Source organism: Athene noctua, chromosome 29, assembly GCF_965140245.1.
Source record: "Athene noctua chromosome 29, bAthNoc1.hap1.1, whole genome shotgun sequence".
Lineage (NCBI taxonomy): Eukaryota > Metazoa > Chordata > Aves > Strigiformes > Strigidae > Athene > Athene noctua.
In genome coordinates this window covers 3592799-3610697 of record NC_134065.1, presented here as the reverse complement: position 1 = coordinate 3610697, position 17899 = coordinate 3592799, and the positions used below count along the sequence as shown (strand labels likewise).

The 17899-nt window shown below is 46.3% G+C and overlaps 1 protein-coding gene across 1 annotated transcript in view; it reads left to right on the top strand.

The window, feature by feature from the left end:
* Window positions 1-15211: 15211 nt before the first annotated feature.
* The window catches only part of VPS45 (vacuolar protein sorting 45 homolog), a 29814-nt gene continuing 27126 nt past the window's right edge, over window positions 15212-17899 (top strand). The window contains exons 1-5 of the mRNA XM_074928931.1: window positions 15212-15387; window positions 15480-15614; window positions 15803-15863; window positions 16972-17051; window positions 17554-17622. Of these exons, the coding sequence (XP_074785032.1) occupies window positions 15295-15387; window positions 15480-15614; window positions 15803-15863; window positions 16972-17051; window positions 17554-17622 (438 nt within the window). The 5' untranslated portion in view covers window positions 15212-15294. The remainder of the gene's footprint in view (window positions 15388-15479; window positions 15615-15802; window positions 15864-16971; window positions 17052-17553; window positions 17623-17899) is intronic.

Below are 17899 nucleotides of genomic sequence, written 5' to 3'. Positions count from 1 at the left end.
GCTTTTCTGCCACGCAAACGCATTTCCCTCGAGAAAGGTGGGGAAAGGCCCCGGGGCGGTGGCGGCAGCCGGGGGCCGCTCGGGCCGGTGGCGGTCGGCAGCAAACCCCCGGGCGGGAAGAGCGGCGTGGGGCCCGTCATGCGGAGCGTTCAGCTGATCCCGGTGCTGAATCGCAGCCTTTGTTCCTCGCCAGCAACCTCGCGTTGTTTATATCTCACACAAAAGGATTGTTTATCATGTCAGGGGCCGAGAAAAGTCCAGTAAAGAAAGAACAGTCTGTGCTGTGGAGTCCCGGCCTCCCCGGAGCCTTTTTCTTTCCCCCCCGCCGCAGTGTTTGTTCCAAGGAGAGGCTTTCCGAGTGCCCCTGATTTCCAAGCGGTCAATAGTGGTGGCACGGCAAGCTGTCCCCGCTGCCGGCGCGGGCGGGCTGCGCCTCGGCCTCCTCCCCTGCTGCCTGCCTTGGCCGTTTCTTTCCAGCTGCCTGGAGCGACTGGAAGGGGCCAGCGAGGTGCGGGCACAGCGTTAAATATAAGTCAGATCTTACCTCTTCCCTGCCGGTTCTAGTTTAAACCATTTCCGCAGCTGGGAGAAGCGGTTTTGTCACAGATTTCCCTCCGAGGAGCTGTGTGAGGCCTCCGCACCTGGTTTTGTTCCCAGTGGGTCAGGCTGGTGAAGGAGAGCGGGATTCCCGATATCCAGCCCTAACTGCCAGTAGTGGAAGGTGAAAATCCTGATTTTTCCAAGAGTGGGTTTTCCCAAGCTCCTGTTGATCCGCGTTGCCCCGTGTTGGGAACTGCAGGGTGACCCAGGCCTCGGGGTGCTGGGTTTGGAGGAAGGCAAACGAAACGTGGGTGTGGGGGTGCTGTGGGGCGGTTGCTCACAAGTAAGAAGAGAAATCTAAAGAAGCGTTGAAGGAGAGAGTACCAGCCCCAGGGGGGAAACCAAGACGAAATGCAGCAACTGACTGGGCTGAAAACCCCTGTTTTCACTCGGTTTCTGGGTGAGGCTTTATTTTAGCTGGATCGTTGTCGGAAATGGTGTGAGAGGGAGGACGAGACGCGGGAAGAATGTGAGGGTGAGGCAGGGCTGTGAGAGGCAGAGTCGGAGCTGCCGGCTGCGGCTCTGCCGAGGGGGGAATCCACATCTGGCTCTGCCGGCATAGGCACACCCCGGGGTATGACCTTTGCTTTGGAAAACCCCAAAGGAGAAGCAAATGTGAAACGTTTGTGGGTCTGTTGGGATACGTTTGGCTCAGCCATGAACTGTTTAGCTTAATTTTGTGACAGCTGGGGTGGACTGTGTGGCTTTTAATGCTTTGGAAGTTAAAAAAAAACCATTGTAAAACAAATTAAAACCTCATAAAACCAGAGGTTAACTAAAGGCCCAACTCACACTTATCTCGTTATATTGGGTATTACTGTCCCTTCTGTGGCGAGTGAGATAAATTTCTGTTTCTGTGAGGTTACTGACTCAGTGGCCCAGAAGCCAGCGCTTGTTCAACTTGCTCTAAAGCCCTGGGTGCCCCAGGACACGTCCCCCGGGGTCTGCTCCCGCGGGGTCACAGTCCCAGCTCAGTAAAGCCCCGGTGCAGCCCCGCGGTGTCCAACCAAGGAGCTGATTTTGAGGCCGGCTGCTGAGCTGGAGTTACCCAACCGCACCCGCTCCGCAGCAGCAATCCTCCGGCGGCGAGGATCCACCCAGAACCCCACGCAACAGGCAAAACGTGGAGGTTTTCCCTTTCTTCTGAAGCTTCGGGCGCCAGTCACCAGCAGAATTAATGCTCACCGTGGCACGGGGCTGGTAGCCAGAGCCCCCAAGAAGCCGTTAAATACCCGTTGTCCTTAGAGCACCCGCAGCGTGACACACCGGCACCGTCACGGCGCTTTACATCACGGATACGAAGGCAGATTAAAGCGCGGCCTCGACCGAGCGCAACGACTCGCCTGGATTTGTTGGGGGACGTGAGGATAAATAAGAAGAGTGCCATAAAGAGGATCAGGGATTGGAGTGGAGGGGGATAAAAACGGGGGAGCAGATGGCGAGTGTCGCCAAGACACGGAGGAAGTGAGGCGACGCGCTCGCCAGCCCGGGACCTGGTGAAATCACTTCAGTAGTGAAGAGAAATCTTTGATGAGGAGAGACAAGGATCGGAGACACAAAGTCTTTCCAGCTTAACTTGGGCTCGACCGGTTAGCTCTGGACTGGTTTATGAAGAAGACTTTTAAAGGCCTCAGCGAGCAGGGTTATGAAAGCACTTTTCTTGCCTTAAAACTCACTCAACTTTTCCCAAAAAACCTTAAGGAGTGGGCAATTAACTCAACATAATTGACATATAGATGCAGTTTCTGAAAGAAAGTCAGCAAGGTTCTGTGGTCCCAAAAGGACCTTTGCTTGTTTATTTTTTTTTTTTTTTTTTTTCCCCCCTCATCACCGTTAAAAGGGGAAGCACAATAAGATTATGAAAAAATAATGAGGTGAAGTAAACCGTTCCACATAATGAAGTGCGCTCATTTTCCAAGGCCAACAGGAAACCACAAGACTTGCTGTAGGACAGCTCAATAGATGCAGAAATTGTTCCCAAGGCAGTTAAATGGAGCTACTTGTATTTCCTAATGAGAGATAATTGAATAGGAAAGAAGACGTGCCTACTCATGGTATGATGACTTTTTTTTTTTACTCCCTTAGAAAAGCGGAGGGTTAAATGGCAGCTGACAAGAAAAACTAATAAGAAAACAAACTAATTTTTGGCTTCGCAGGCCCGAAACTCTTCAAAGATGGAAACTCATCCAAACCTTATTTTACTTGCCAAGATCCTTTTTTTTTTTTTTTTTTTTTCTTTTTTTTTATGTAGCACTTTTCCTCAGAGGCCCGAACGCTGTGGCAGAAGATGTCTTGGACACGAGCGTCGTTTTGGAGTGTAAGAACTGAGGCACAGGGAGAGGGTCGGGATTTTGCCAAGTCACCAGAAACCAGATGCAGAGCCAGGACTGGGAGTGGGACGCTGGAAACCTTCTTGCACAGAGGAGAGAGATAGGGAGAGAAAATTATTTTGTATTAATGAAAACCAGAGAAGGGAAAAACATCACGAGACGTACAGGCGGAATTGTTTCTAAGCAACTACTCTATTTTTCAAAGTTTGCATGAATCTCTGCTCCCTTCTGGCAGCGATCTGTTTTTCCTCTCTCCTCTAAGTAACGTTATTACCCTTTTACTGACACGAGAGGAAGATGATTTTGTGGCCGAACCGAAGATGTTGATTTATGGGAGCGACTGCTTAGTTCTTGGCCCATTTCCAGAGCTGGACTCGCTCACGCCACGGGTTGATTTGGCCCCTGGATGCCACAACACAAGGATGAGGCGTAATGGGACCCGAGGGAAACGCTCCCGGGATTTCTTGGTTAAAAGGCAGCTGCTTTTAAGAAGAACGCCAGGAGATGACTGTTGAAGTGATGTGTGTTCTCGCAGCATACACAAACATTTCCACTTCCTCACTACGAGGGAGCTGACAGAAGGTTTGAGCTGCCCGGGGCTGGGTGCCCGTAGCCTGTTGGGTTGCCGTCGCCGCAGCTTTGCCCATGAACCCACCATAGGGTGCACGGGGCGATTATCTCCTCTTCTGAGCCTGAGGCTTCCTGTGCTTCATCTCTCTCCCACCAGCAGCAGAAATCTTCAGACCTGGGACATCGTACGTTGGCCGACGGGTTCATCAGGCACAAATGACATTCGTGGGAAGCAGACGCTGACGTCAGAACGGCCGCGACATCTGGCTCGAAGGGGCACGTTGGAGGTTTTCTAACTCGGTGTGTCTGGTTTGCAGCTGATATCGAGAACACATAAACCAGGGAGTTATTCCTCGGCGTTGTTCGCATCGAGGTGGTTTCCAGCCTAAAATTTCCACCTGGATCTCTGGGATTTCAGTTATGAGCTTGCGTTCAATTGGACACGTCGAGCCGAGCAGTTGTGCGAAAGAGTCACAACCAAAGTCGTGGCTGAAACCTGCTTCTCCTTCAGGGTAGGATGAGATTGGGGAGCATTTCTTTACAGAACGGGTTGCTGGGCGTTGGAATGGGCTGCCCAGGGAGGTGGTGGAGTCCCCATCCCTGGAGGGGTTTAAGCGTAGAGTCAACATAGCGCTGAGGGATCTGGTGGAGTTGGGAACTGTCAGCGTTGGGTTAACGGTTGGACTGGAGGGTCTTCAAAGTCTTTTCCAACCTAAACGATTCTGTGAGATAAAGGAAGCACAGTCTGATCCAGTAACGTTACTGGTTTGATACACGGGTCAAATATAAAATATAAAATAGCCACTCAGAACACTCAGAAGCACAAGTCTGTGGAGATTCTCTGCGCAGGAGAAGCTCTTCTCACGCCAGTCCCCAGTTCCTGGTGTTTCATGGGACGGCTACTCACATTTGGTAAAAGAGCCAACATTATCTGCTAGAGCCAAGAGGGTGAAAAATGATTTTCTTGCGTCGAGAATGACGTAGAAGCATTTTAAAGACGTGTGACAGGATGGGATGTGAACCAGAGGCTGCAGAGAGGAGGAATTTTCTGTTCCGTGGTAGCGTGGGATGTCCCAGGAAATGCAGAGTGCCCTGGCCAGCTTTCTCTTTGAAACAAAAAGAGAAAAATCGACTTTTTTGTAAATAATCAAGATAAAATTTTGATTTCTTAAAATAGACACGACTGTAATCTTGGGACGATCTTATTGACTAATCTGAGGTACCAAAATCCACACCTGAAGCTGTTTTCACGCTGTCTACATAGTAACCGGACCAGAGTAATTATTAGTGAGATGAAATAGATTTTTATTTAGACAAATATAATTTGAATGAATTCTTAAGGAAGGTTTAAATTAGAAACAATGTCAAATGTTAACATTGTCCAGCAACAAGTCCCACCGACACGAAAACGCTCTTCCACCATCCGAAATCACCCTGTGGGAGAGGAAAACTGTAAAGATTTCCTCAAAATAAAAATACAGTTGCTGAAAATGTCTTATCTGCAAACAACGGATAAATATCTTACAAATAAGATGGACATTTTCACCCTCAGTAATTAATAAAATTATCATTGGAGCTATTTTTACCCTGGAATATGTCTTTTCTGTTAGTTTTCATCACATCCATTGTGTGAAATTTTGTACAAGTGGTACAATCCCACCGAATTCTCTGGAGATGAACTGTAAGCACGAGGAAAACCCAACCCAACAGCCAAGAAATATTTTGCCACATCCTCCTCGAAACAACCGAGTCACCCACATCCCCCCCCCCCACCTCCCCGACCTGTTGCGGATGGATTAAAGTCACGGGGGAAGAATAATTATGGGAAGAATAAAAATGGGGGAGTCGGAACTAAGAAACCCCGAGGACCGTCCTGTCCTGGAGGAGAGCGACTCGGAGCGTGGCACTGTCCCCGAACACGGGAGCCTTCGGCTTGTGGAAACTGCAGATTTTATCGTGGTTTTATCGCCGTTCCCTTCTGCCCGCAGATCCCAGAGCGCTGCACCCTCTGGTACAAATAAAACGGGTCAGCAGAGTTTTAGGGCTGAGTCGGAGGCCAATGCTGTAGGCAAAGCTTGGATGGGGGAAAAGGGAAAATGAAAAGAGATTAAAACCAAGGAGCATCTGACCACAATTTTCTGGATTCGCATGAAGCCGAAATATTTTAATTTCTTGGGCCAGTGACTCTCCAAATATCCAGTTAGGTTTAGAAGGTGACAAGACCCTACTAAAGATAAAATCTGCATCGGGAGCCACTTCATCTTTGGAAAGAAATGAACTTGATGAGTCTCCCAGAGTTTTATGCTGCCAGGCTGGCGTGCCTCTGCCTTGCGTTTGGCCTTTTGAGGAAGGTGCTCGGATCCGTCCATTATCATTATTATTTGATGCATTTGTGCTTGTGGGATCTTGGTGCCAGCCCAGCTGCTACGGCAGAACAAAAAGTCCCTGACTCAAAGGTATTTGGAAGAGCCATTAAAAATGCAATCCCTTATCCGGCGATTTAAAACCAGGCTCCAGCAGCAGAGGACGATTTACAATTGATTGTCTATTTTTCTCTGGTTGAATGCCTTGCAAGCATTAGACTTTATTTTCAGATGGGCCTCCTGCTGCCTAAATCTGACTCAAAACCAGCCCCTGATGTCTCAACACGGACCTTCCAAATCACGAAGGAGATGCGGTGTTACAGCTTTTGATGCAATAATCGGTTTCGACAACAACAAAAAATAGGATTTGGGGTTCTTTTAATCTATTTTACACGTTTGACGTGAAGATAATTTATAGTTGACATAGAAGGCTGGGTGGTTTTTTATGAACCTATCGCTTTGCTGGTGCTTTGAGTAGCATCTGCTCTATCCTCCATCACCTTGAGATTTCTTCACCTGTCAGAGCTGCAGCAGGCCTGAAATGAAAGAACATCCCCCCCAAACCCCCGGTAATTACATGAATTTTGAATCCTTTTTGCCAGTAGAATATTAATGTTAAAATAATTCTTGCGTTATACTTTTGATTTGTGATTCGTTTAGTCTATCGCTACAGAAAAAAACAGCAAAGGCACAAAAAGGCATTTGTGGTCCTTTAGGGACAATTACAAAGATGTTTTTTTGAGGAGGGGACAACACTCTGCGCTTATTTGGTTGGAAAAAAAAATAAAAGAAACTTCACCGACATCGTTACAAAAGCACTTCCAAGGAAACTGGACAAATAATTAAATGCTAAGTACTTTCCAGACACTAAATCATTTAAAATCTAAACAAGGCCAGAAAACAATAGGCTGCAATTACCACTTTTTTATTTAGTTTGCAATTATTCTGCATATAAAGCAGAACCTTTTGCTGTGATACCCCCACTGACTCCTGAAGTGTCGTCAGCCTGAAGATGAGAAGCAAATTCAGGCGCCTGGAACAGTATTTTTCCTAGAGAAATCTCCAACCATCAAAACCACATAAATCTGTTTCTGTATAAAGATCTGTACGTAGGCGCAACTTCCCGCCTCTAACTGCTCCGTAGGAAAAAAACCCAAAGTGTTTTCAACAGTGAAATGAAATTTAAAATGTGATTTCCACCGATGAAGACCCAAAGTGTTTTGAACAGTGAAATTAAATTTAAAACGTGATTTCAACTGAAGAAAACACGAAGTGTTTTGAACAGTGAAATGAAATTTAAAACATGATTTCCATTGATGAAGACCCAAAGTGTTTTGAATAGTGAAATGAAATTTAAAATGTGATTTCGACTGAAGAAAACCCAAAGTATTTTCAACAGTGAAATGAAATTTAAAACATGATTTCCATTGATGAAGACCCAAAGTGTTTTGAACAGTGAAATGAAATTTAAAATGTGATTTTGACTGAAAAAAACCCAAAGTATTTTCAACAGTGAAATGAAATTTAAAATGTGATTTCGAATCAAGAAAACCCAAAGTGTTTTGAATGGTGAAATGAAATTTAAAACGTGATTTCAACAGAAGACGACCCAAAGTATTTTGAACAGTGAAATTAAATTTAAAATGTGATTTCGACTGAAGAAAACCCAAAGTGTTTTGAACAGTGAAATGAAATTTAAAATGTGATTTTGAATCAAGAAAACCCAAAGTGTTTTGAACGGTGAAATGAAATTTAAAACGTGATTTCAACAGAAGACGACCCAAAGTATTTTGAACAGTGAAATGAAATTTAAAACGTGATTTCGACTGAAGAAAACCCGAAGTATTTTGAACGGTGAAATGAAATTTAAAACGTGATTTCCATTGATGAAGACCCAAAGTGTTTTGAATAGTGAAATTAAATTTAAAATGTGATTTCGACTGAAGAAAACCCAAAGTGTTTTGAACAGTGAAATGAAATTTAAAATGTGATTTTGAATCAAGAAAACCCAAAGTGTTTTGAACGGTGAAATGAAATTTAAAACGTGATTTCAACAGAAGACAACCTAAAGTATTTTGAACAGTGAAATTAAATTTAAAATGTGATTTCGACTGAAGAAAACCCGAAGTATTTTGAACGGTGAAATGAAATTTAAAACGTGATTTCCGCTGGTAATCTAAGTGCTTAAAAGACACCAAACGTGCAGGCTGCTCGGTGAAGAAAAGCGGGGTCGCTTAACTGGGCGTGCGAGGCCGGATTTATTCCTTTCTCCATTCCTCTGGAAATAGTGACCTGCCACCGAGGGCGCGTTTAGCTCCGTCCCTCCCGGAGCAGCCCCTCGGCCCACCCGCTGCTCGCTCTGATCCCCGGGACCGAAGGCTCTTCTGGGGGCTGAACGCTGCTCAGGCCGAGCCCGGGTTCCTGCGGAGGAGCGTCACCTCATTTTCAGTCGAACCGAACATCCGCGTCCTTTGAACCGGGAGGGACGTCGCTCTGATTCACCCGGCGCTCCCCTGGTACGAGCACAGATTAAAAAACCCCCGTGATTCGGGGTGTGAGGATGGACGCGGGGCAGATGGGAACTGTGTGAAGAAAGGGAGGGGGAAAAGAGGTCTCAAAAAGTGGGATCTGCAAGACACAACAAAAAAAAAAACCAAACAACTCGGATGCCATCTTTAAATTTCCTAAATCGGAACGTGATCTGCGTCGCTCCTCTCCCCGGGGGTTGGATGGGAAACAGGGGGGGTGTCCAAGGGAAAGGAGAAGTTCCTGGGTGCGCATATTAACGACGGGGAGAAAAAAAAAAAAAAAAAAAAAAAAGGCACAATATTCCCTCGTCTTTTTTAGAGGCTGGTTTTAACCCTGGGCCGAAACCCCGCGGCGCTCCTGAGCCCACCTGGGCGAAGCCACAGCCCGGGCTCCGAGCCCTGGGGGAGGATCAGCCCACCAAGGTCCCTTGTCCTCCAAGAGCAGTTTGTTGGCTTTTTGGAATGATTTTTTTTTTTTTTCCCCAAACCTCTTCGGCAAGACACACCCAGGTTTAGGCGCGGCGGGACGTCGAGGCCGAGCCCGCTCCTCCTGGGCACCGCGTGTTGCCTCGGCGCCTAGTCCCGGTGCTTGAACTAAGACTGAGAATCAGATGCGACTGACGGCCTCTCAATACTTCCCAAATTGTTTATTTTTATTAATTTTCCAAATTTTTTCCAATTTTTTTTTTTTTTTTTCCCTAAACCACCACAGATTAAAAGAAACATTTTACAATCAGCCAACCGAAGTACTTTAAATAAAGCAAAATGCAGAGATGTAGGCACCAGTTTTGTGAAAACACCTTGGTCCAAGGTCCTTTCCAGCCGGGATGATTCTGTGATTCTGTGAACGCACCCTCTTTTTATTTTTTTAATTTTTAGGTTTTTAATTTTTAATTTTAAATTTTTAAATTTTTATTTTTTAATTTTTCAATTTTTTTTTTTTTTTTATTATTTTTTAATTTTTACTTGTCTTTTTTATTTTTTAATATTTTTAAAATTTTAAAAATTTTAAAAATTTTAAAATTTTTAAATTTTTTTAAATTGTAATTTTTAATTGTTAAATTTTTAAAATTAAAATTTTTAAATTTTACTTTTTTAATTTTAAAAAACTTTAGTTATTTAATTTTTTAATTTTTAATTTTTACCTGTAATTTTTTTAAAAATTTCAAAATTTTTTAATTTTTAAAATTTTTTATTTTTTATTTGTAACTTTTAGTGGTTTAATTTTTAAATTTTTAATTTTTACTTTTTACTTTTTTAATTTTTAATTTTTAAAAATTTGTAAGTTCTTTAATTTTTATTTTTTAATTTTTATTTTTTAATTTTGACTTGTAATTTTTTAAAAAAATTAAAATTTTTTAAATTTTTAATTTTTATTTTGTATTTGTAATTTTTAATTTTTTTAATTTTTTCTTTTTTAATTTTAAATTTTTAAAAATTTGTAAGTTCTTTAATTTTTATTTTTTAACTTTTAATTTTTAGGTTTTAATTTTTACTTGTAATTTTTTTAAAAAAATTTAAATTTAAAAAATTCTTAATTTTTATTTTGTATTCGTAATTTTTAATTTTTTAAATGTTTACTTTTTTAATTTTAAATTTTTAAATATTTTTAAGTTCTTTAATTTTTATTTTTTAATTTTTAATTTTTACTTGTAATTTTTGTTTTTTAAAATTTTTAAAATTTTTTATTTTTTATTTTTTATTTGTAATTTTTAATTGTTAAATTTTTAAATTTAAAATTTTTAAATTTAAAATTTTTAAATTTTAATTTTTTCATTTTTAATTTTTAAAAATTTTAAAGTTTTTCATTTTTATTTTTGAAATTTTTATTTTTAATTTTTTAATTTTTTAATTCTTTAATTTTATTTCTTTAATTTTTAATATTTTTTAATTTTTATTTTTTATTTTTTCTTTTTTTATTTTTTAAAAATGTTTTTTAAATTTTTATTTTTTACTTTTTTTAAAAAACATTTACTTTTTTTTTAAAAAATTTTTTAATGTTTTAATTTCTGCTAGCTGTCAGGCAAGTGAATCCCCTCCGCATCTATGAAAAGCTGGTTTTTTTCACTTCATAATCTTTCTAAGCCGTTCAGCTCAACGACACGTTTCCAAAGCGCTGATGGAAGACATTACCTCCTGCAGTTGTTCCGCCAGGCGCTGGCAAAGCCAACCCTTCCCATTGCCCCCCTCCTCTCTTTGGGCGGTTTCCTTGGTGTTCTCTTACCTACAAATTTAAAAATAGAAGCACAATCCTTGGAACGTTTCAAGTTACCCGCAGAGGCCGCGTGATTCACGTCAAATCATCCCTCCGCAGGCAAAATATTTTGGTGAGAATTTCTGTTAAGCCACCTAACGCTAGTCGGGCTCCTAAAGCTGGACAAATCTTTTCAGTCCTCGTCCCTTCGAGCGGCTGCAGAGCCGGTGGGATGTTGTCGCCGTAGCACGGAACTGAACAAATTTCGTAGCGGTTTTACGTAGGAAGAGGAACTTTATGACTATTTTCAGCTGTTCTCGCAGCCGTTAAAAAGAACACGCCTGGGCCGCCGCGACGCTTCAACTCTTGGCCCCACACGAGGGATAAGAGTTGGGTTTCGGAGAGGTGTGACAAGCGAGGGAGCCCACCTTGGTGTTTACCCAGAGCCCTGCGCCTCTGCCCCCCATCCCAGGCAGCCTTCCCCTAACGCGGGCGGAGATGATGAGGCGCCGGTTTCTAACCCGTTTCCTTTCGCTCCATTTTGGGGGAGCGGGTATTTTTTTAACCATTTCTGACACTTACCCCGCTCCCTACAAATGGCACAACCTCCAGTCAAGTTGACAATTCACGTCTCTGGCGCTTCCCTCCTCTGCCCACTGAGCGCGTCGCAGCAGCACGTAGCAAAACTGGATGTTTCAGGGGACATTTAGACTCATCAAAACACTCTCAGAATTTTATTTATTTTTTTTTTCCAAACACTGACATATTTACCCGGTAAGCGGTTGGACATCTCACCGAAAAGTCTCTCGATCTCACTTGGAAAACAAAGCAAAACGCGGCTGGTTGTGTTACGTGCCAGAACGATTCTCGGGTACGAAGCCGATCAGGCGTCAATTTGCCACAGAACTTCATCAACCAGAATTTGGAAAGATTTCTTAATCACGGGTGGAAATCGCTCTGCCCTTCCAAACCGCAAAGCCACGTTAGTTCAGCCCAGCTCTGTATCACTGGAACCCAAAGGAAGAGAATTCCCATCCTTCCTTTTCCTACTCTGCTTTCCTTAACGCCCAACCTAGAATTATTTTCGCTACTCGGAGTAAAAGACAAAGCCTCGTTTATCAGACTCACTATTATTTTCCAACCAGAGGGGTTAGAAAGATGGGTACAAATTATTCCCCTGAGATCCTAACAGATTTTTCTCTCCTTTCGGCGGGTTTGGCGGCGAATGATTCATGTCCCTGACTCTGCCACGTCCAGGGGCAGTTACTGTGAGACAAGGGCCTGAGACACAGCCCCGCCACACAGATTAAGTAAATTAAAGTAAAAAATTAAATCATCCAAACTGCGCTTTGATCCAGCCTAGCTTGGTTTTTTTTCGCAGTCAGTTTGATAAGCATACACTTTTTAAAAATAAAAAATTTTTTGGCGTTATTTTCATTTCATGGTTGTATGGAGAGATGGTTCATTAGCAAAAGTTTGCTCTGTCATCCAGCTTCTCATTTTCGATAAAGAATTTCCCGCTGGGAAACGTGTCGGTGCGCTGTCGGTAACACACCTTTTATTTTTTTGGTTGCGGTCTTGAATTCTGAGGAAGAGAAACCAGAATGAAAATAGCCACGAGCACAGATTTAGAAAACCCTCCCAGCCAAGTCTCTGTCTACCAGAGAACCCACAGGTGTTAAACCGAGCTGCACGATCATTCCCCGAGCAACTGCAAAGTGATGTCACACAACAAACTGCCTACACGGTTAAATAAAAATGCAAAGCCTACCACAATTTATTTATTTATTTATTTTTAATTTCTATTTTCCATCCTCAAAGCATCGATTTTCTGGACCTCGGATAGGAGAAAACAATTGCGATTCAAACATTAAGATCAGTATCAACTCCGTACATCCTTAACGTCAGCTTTCTTTAGGGCTGATTAAGCGTCTTGGATTTTAAAATAACCTATAACTTCGCCTTTTAGTCCTTACGTTGCCCGCTGTTCTGAATTGCCATGAGAAATCCATGCCAAACCGGTAGCATCTCCTGAAGTTAATAAACATTCTGCTGGCACGGACTGAATTTCTGCTAGTGCAGGGTTTATGGCTTTCGAGAGGCAAGCGAGGATACAAAAATAGCTGATCGTTTCAGGGTTGAGGATGGTTTTGTCTTTAAATTAGAATAAACTTATTATCTGATGGCAGAAGGGACGGCAGATTACGTTTGCTTACACACGCTGTACACGTTCCGAGGGTCACTATTATACTCACTAAATCACACGGGCAAGCGAATTACAATCAGATCCAAATGCTTTGGGTTACTCTGTGTGCTCAGCCTAAAGGGGAGGGTTTAAGATTGTTGCCTCCAGTCTTAAAACTGGATTTTTCTCCCATCCAGGCCAAGTTTATGGGGATAGTGAAAAGACACTCAGGCATCTGCTCTTCCTGATGCCAAGCAAAAGCCTCGTTTCCCCTTTTATCTTGAATTTTTTGGGGTGTTATTTATAACCATGAGACAACACCGGTAAAACAAAGCCTTGTCTTAACCTTAACGTGATATTGCTTTAACACCCATCTTTATGGCGACTGTACGGATTGAAAAGCCAAACTTCCCCAACTCACTTCATCGGGATATTTCCCAGCCCTTGACTACAACAGCTTTTTTACGTACGGTGGTTGGGATTTCTAAATCTCGTCCCTTTTACTGGCTAGAAGGGTTTGTGAGCAGAGGAAAAAATGAGTTATATTCAGCTTAATGTAGGCAGGGGAAGCGTGACACTTCTGACCGACTTCTGACAAACTTCACGTCTCGTCTCCGCACGCAAACTTCAATTGTCTGCGTGTCGCCGATGCGTTGTGAACGTCTCCAAGGACACTTTCATAAATATTACTTACAGACTGGCTGCTGTCTAAAAAGGGAAAGATTTCATGGACAAGCCTCTTTCTCTGATCTTTCCTTTTCCTATCGACGGCGAAAATTGTAAGCTATATCCCTGTTTCTGTCATGTGTTTTGATGTAGATTAAATGTAAATCAGGCAGCACAAAAGATGAACGATAAAGCGTGGAAGAGTTCCTTCGTGTCAGCTTTTATGAAAAGCGACTTACAAGATTTGCAAATAGCTTTCATTTTTCACCAACACCTGCTCACCATTCGCCGCATAAAACACGCACGTTCGATGATTGCGTTTTTATAAACATAACTTTTCCAGAATTGTCACACTCGGAAATAACGATAGGAGCAGAAAGAGAGCGGAGAGCTGCTCTTTTCAGGGTTGGCAAAACAGAGATCAGCTCCAGTCACACCAGTTTACCCGTGAAGGTCAAGGCCGCGTGCCCCGTCCCGAAGGTGGGAGACGCAGAGCAGGAGCAGTGACACGGGAACGTCCCCCCCCTCCCTCCCTCTGCGCCCCAAACCCCTCGTACCGCTGCGGGTCTTTTTAAGACATAAAATATTACCATTTTCTTTGCTTTCGGAAGCCGGGCTGGCTGGCATAGGGCACGGACTTGAAAAACCTGCCCTGACGAACGGTGCCGTGTCCCGCCGGCAGCTAGGCCAGAGCTTGCCCAAACCTCAGCACACTGGCCACCAGCTTCCCCTCGCCCAGGCCTAGACCTTCCCAGGACTTGGTCCCAGCTCGCTTGGTGGCTTTTATTGGTGATAAATTCCTGGTCAGAAAGAATTACCCCTAATCATTTTCTTTTGCACCGAAATGGAATTTGAATGCCTATTTTTACCTTGTTGGAAAATAAGACAGAGACCGACCTGCTTCTGCAAACACCGATGGTGTGGGAAGGGACCTGGTACTGGGGGCAGAGGCAGGTTTAATGCCCGGTACTGGGAACAGAAGCGGGTTTAGTGGCCGGTACTGGGGGCAGAGGCGGGTTTAATGCCCGGTACTGGGAACAGAAGCGGGTTTAGTGGCCGGTACTGGGGGCAGAGGCAGGTTTAGTGGCCGGTACTGGAAGCAGAGGCGGGTTTAGTGGCCGGTACTGGGAACAGAAGCGGGTTTAGTGGCCGGTACTGGGGGCAGAGGCGGGTTTAGTGGTCGGTACTGGGAGCAGAGGCGGGTTTAGTGGCCGGTACTGGGGGCAGAGGCGGGTTTAGTGGCCGGTACTGGGGGCAGAGGCGGGTTTAGTGGCCGGTACTGGGGGCAGAGGCGGGTTTAGTGGCCGGTACTGGGAGCAGAGGCGGGTTTAATGCCCGGTACTGGGAACAGAAGCGGGTTTAGTGGCCGGTACTGGGGGCAGAGGCGGGTTTAATGCCCGGTACTGGGAACAGAAGCGGGTTTAGTGGCCGGTACTGGGGGCAGAGGCGGGTTTAGTGGCCGGTACTGGGGGCAGAGGCGGGTTTAGTGGCCGGTACTGGGAACAGAAGCGGGTTTAGTGGCCGGTACTGGGAGCAGAGGCGGGTTTAGTGGCCGGTACTGGGGGCAGAGGCGGGTTTAGTGCCCGTTGGGGAGGAGAGGGGCGGCTCTACCGCCCGGTACCGGAGCGCGGGGCCGGTTTCCTCTCAGCGCGGAGCCCCCTGAGGCGGGGCGGGGCGAGGGGCGGGGCCGTGGGCGTGGCCGCGCTGCCGTAGGGGCGGGGCGTGGCCGCGCTGCCGTAGGGGCGGGGCGTGCGGCGCCGCGGGGCAGGCCGGGAGCTGCAGTCCCGCCCGGCTCAGCTCCCGGGCGGGCGGGAGGCGGCGGAGCGGGGCCGGGCCGGGCCGGGCGAGCCGAGCCGAGATGAATGCGGTGCTGGCCGTCAAGCAGTACGTGTCCAAGATGATCGAGGACAGCGGGCCGGGCATGAAGGTGCTGCTCATGGACCGGGAGACGGTGAGCGGCCGGGCCGGGCCGGGGTGGGCCGGAGCGGCGGGGGCCGAGGCCTGAGGCCCGGGGTGATGGGCGCTGCCGCCTCCCTCCCGCAGACCGGCATCGTCAGCATGGTGTACACGCAGTCCGAGATCCTGCAGAAGGAGGTTTACCTCTTCGAGCGCCTCGACTCCGCTAACAGGGAGGCCATGAAGCACCTGAAGGCCATTTGCTTCCTGAGGCCCACAAAGGTAGAGCCGGCGCGGCCCTTCCCGGCCCTGGGGCTCCCCTGCACCCCCCTTCCCGCCCCCCTCACCCCGGGGCGCTGGGAGCCTCCCGCGGATCGGGCTGAGGGGCGGTGAGGGGACACTGGCCCCTCCAGGCCCTTTTTACGCGGCGTTTCTCACGTCTCGCTCTCCCCGGTGGTGTTTTACTCCAGGAAAACGTGGAGTTCCTCATTCAGGAGCTGCGGAGGCCGAAGTACAGCATCTATTTTATCTGTAAGTACGTCCCGTGCTGTCCCGTGCCTCAGACTCCTCGGGGACTGCTCTGATGTTCAGTAGAAAATACAGATGTGAGACGCTGCGACTGCTCCCGCCGACGGGCCCTCACTAAAACCCTAAAAGTGTCTAAACTCTAGTTTTTATGCTGTTCAGGTCACCACATTCTTTTAGCAAAGGGCACGTATCTGTAAGATAAAATAACTAAATCGAAGCAGCTCGTAAGAGATCGCTACAAAGCAACACCTTAAATCTACGTTCCCCCAATATGGCTTATTGCTGGAAATTTTTAAAGCTTCGTGTTGCTTCATAAACATGAAAGATGGTTAATGCTGGGGGTCTCTTTATTGTAAGGAAAACTGAGATGCGCAGGGGGAGAGACTGGCCTAAACCTTGGGAGGTAAATAATTTAGGGTAGACTAAATTAGCGTTGGACTAAACCTGCTGCACGGCGCCTTCTGACACCAACTGTACCCGGGTGTCCCGCGGAATATTCTTGTAGCTTCGAAAAATGCAGCAGAACACCTACAGCCGGTTTTGCGTTGAGGTCCAGTCCCCCCAGCACAGGTATCGCTTGGTGAGAATCTTGGAAACGGAGCCGCAGTGGCCTCTAGATGTCATTGCTGCTCCGCAGAAACGCGGCGATGCCCGGGAGCCGGCTGGGGGCTGCCGGAGGGGACCCCGGGTTGGGAAGGGCCGGGGAGCCCCCAGCGAGCTCCAGCTGTCACCGTGTTCAGCCATTTCATATTTCTTGCCTCTTACACGCATAAATCTACTGACTACAAGCGGGCTGGGCACAGTGTTGGCTTTGCTGGGCGGATGGTAAGCCAGGGAGAGGACGAGGGACCAGCAGTGCCGGGTCCCAATCAGCGTTGGGCGCTGATCCAGCGCCGCAGGCATGCGTGAGAGGCAGAAAGTTGGATGAGGAATAGCTCAGAGTATCCGTGCGAGGTAACTTCTGGATTATAATGTCTGCATAATAATTGCAGGTGTAAGGTCAAGGGATCTGTGGTGTAATCCGCTCCTGTGCCGGGGGAATTGCTCCCCCTGTTCCGTGGCGCTCGCAGAGCCTGACTGTGCTTTCGCTGTTGTTTTCTTTTCCTTTCAGATTTCAGCAACGTGATCAGTAAGAGCGACGTCAAGTCGTTAGCTGAGGCTGATGAACAGGAAGTTGTGGCTGAAGTTCAGGTGAATTTTGAATATTTTCAATAGATCTCCTAATCCAAAAGAACCAGCAAAGCAAACGTGCCACCTAACAGTCTCAGGTGTGGCGAGGAGAGGACTCTGCAGCTCTGAAACAGCAAGCACCAGCGCTCCTGGGGTGGGGAAGACAATGAATGATAAAAAGTAAAAGAAAGAAAAAACCCCCATCTGTCCCTGCCCTCCAGCTGTCAGAGCCGTTGCCTGTTCTGCTCCCAGCTGGGTTTCCCAGGGCTGCTGCACGGTTGAGGTGTTGACAAAGAGCTGCGTGTGCTCGAAACACGCAGGTGACAAATTGGCAGCAGAGCCGTCGGCAGGAGCGCAGGGATTTGAGAGGTCCAGCACGGAGGAAGGGGAAAGGATCAGAGTCAGCGAGTCTGCGCGTGGCTCAGGGTTTTAGCATTCGTGTGCCTGGTGCTGGACCAGGGGCTCTTGCAGCCTGAACGAGGCTTGACAAGACACGTAACTATTTGGTTTCACTCGTTGGCAGGAGTTCTACGGCGATTACATTGCAGTGAATCCACACGTTTTTTCTCTCAACCTCTTGGGCTGCTGCCAGGTATGAAAGAAGCTAACGCTCCTCCGGGGCCTTGTTTTATGGTTAAGAAAGAGCCCAGTAGCCACAACAAGCCGGGTCAGCAGTGGGTTGCCCAGCAGGCAGAGGGCTGGTGAGGGTCCATCAGGCTGGAGCTGATCCCTGCAGGGGGAGGAACACCGGGGAGTCCTGGCTGGGGGCTCGGGGGGTTCCGGCTCCTTCAAAGCGTCGCTCGCTGTAAGGCTTTAAGACTTAGAAATAAATCTTAGTCTTAGAAATGTGAGAAGGAGTCTGGGGATGG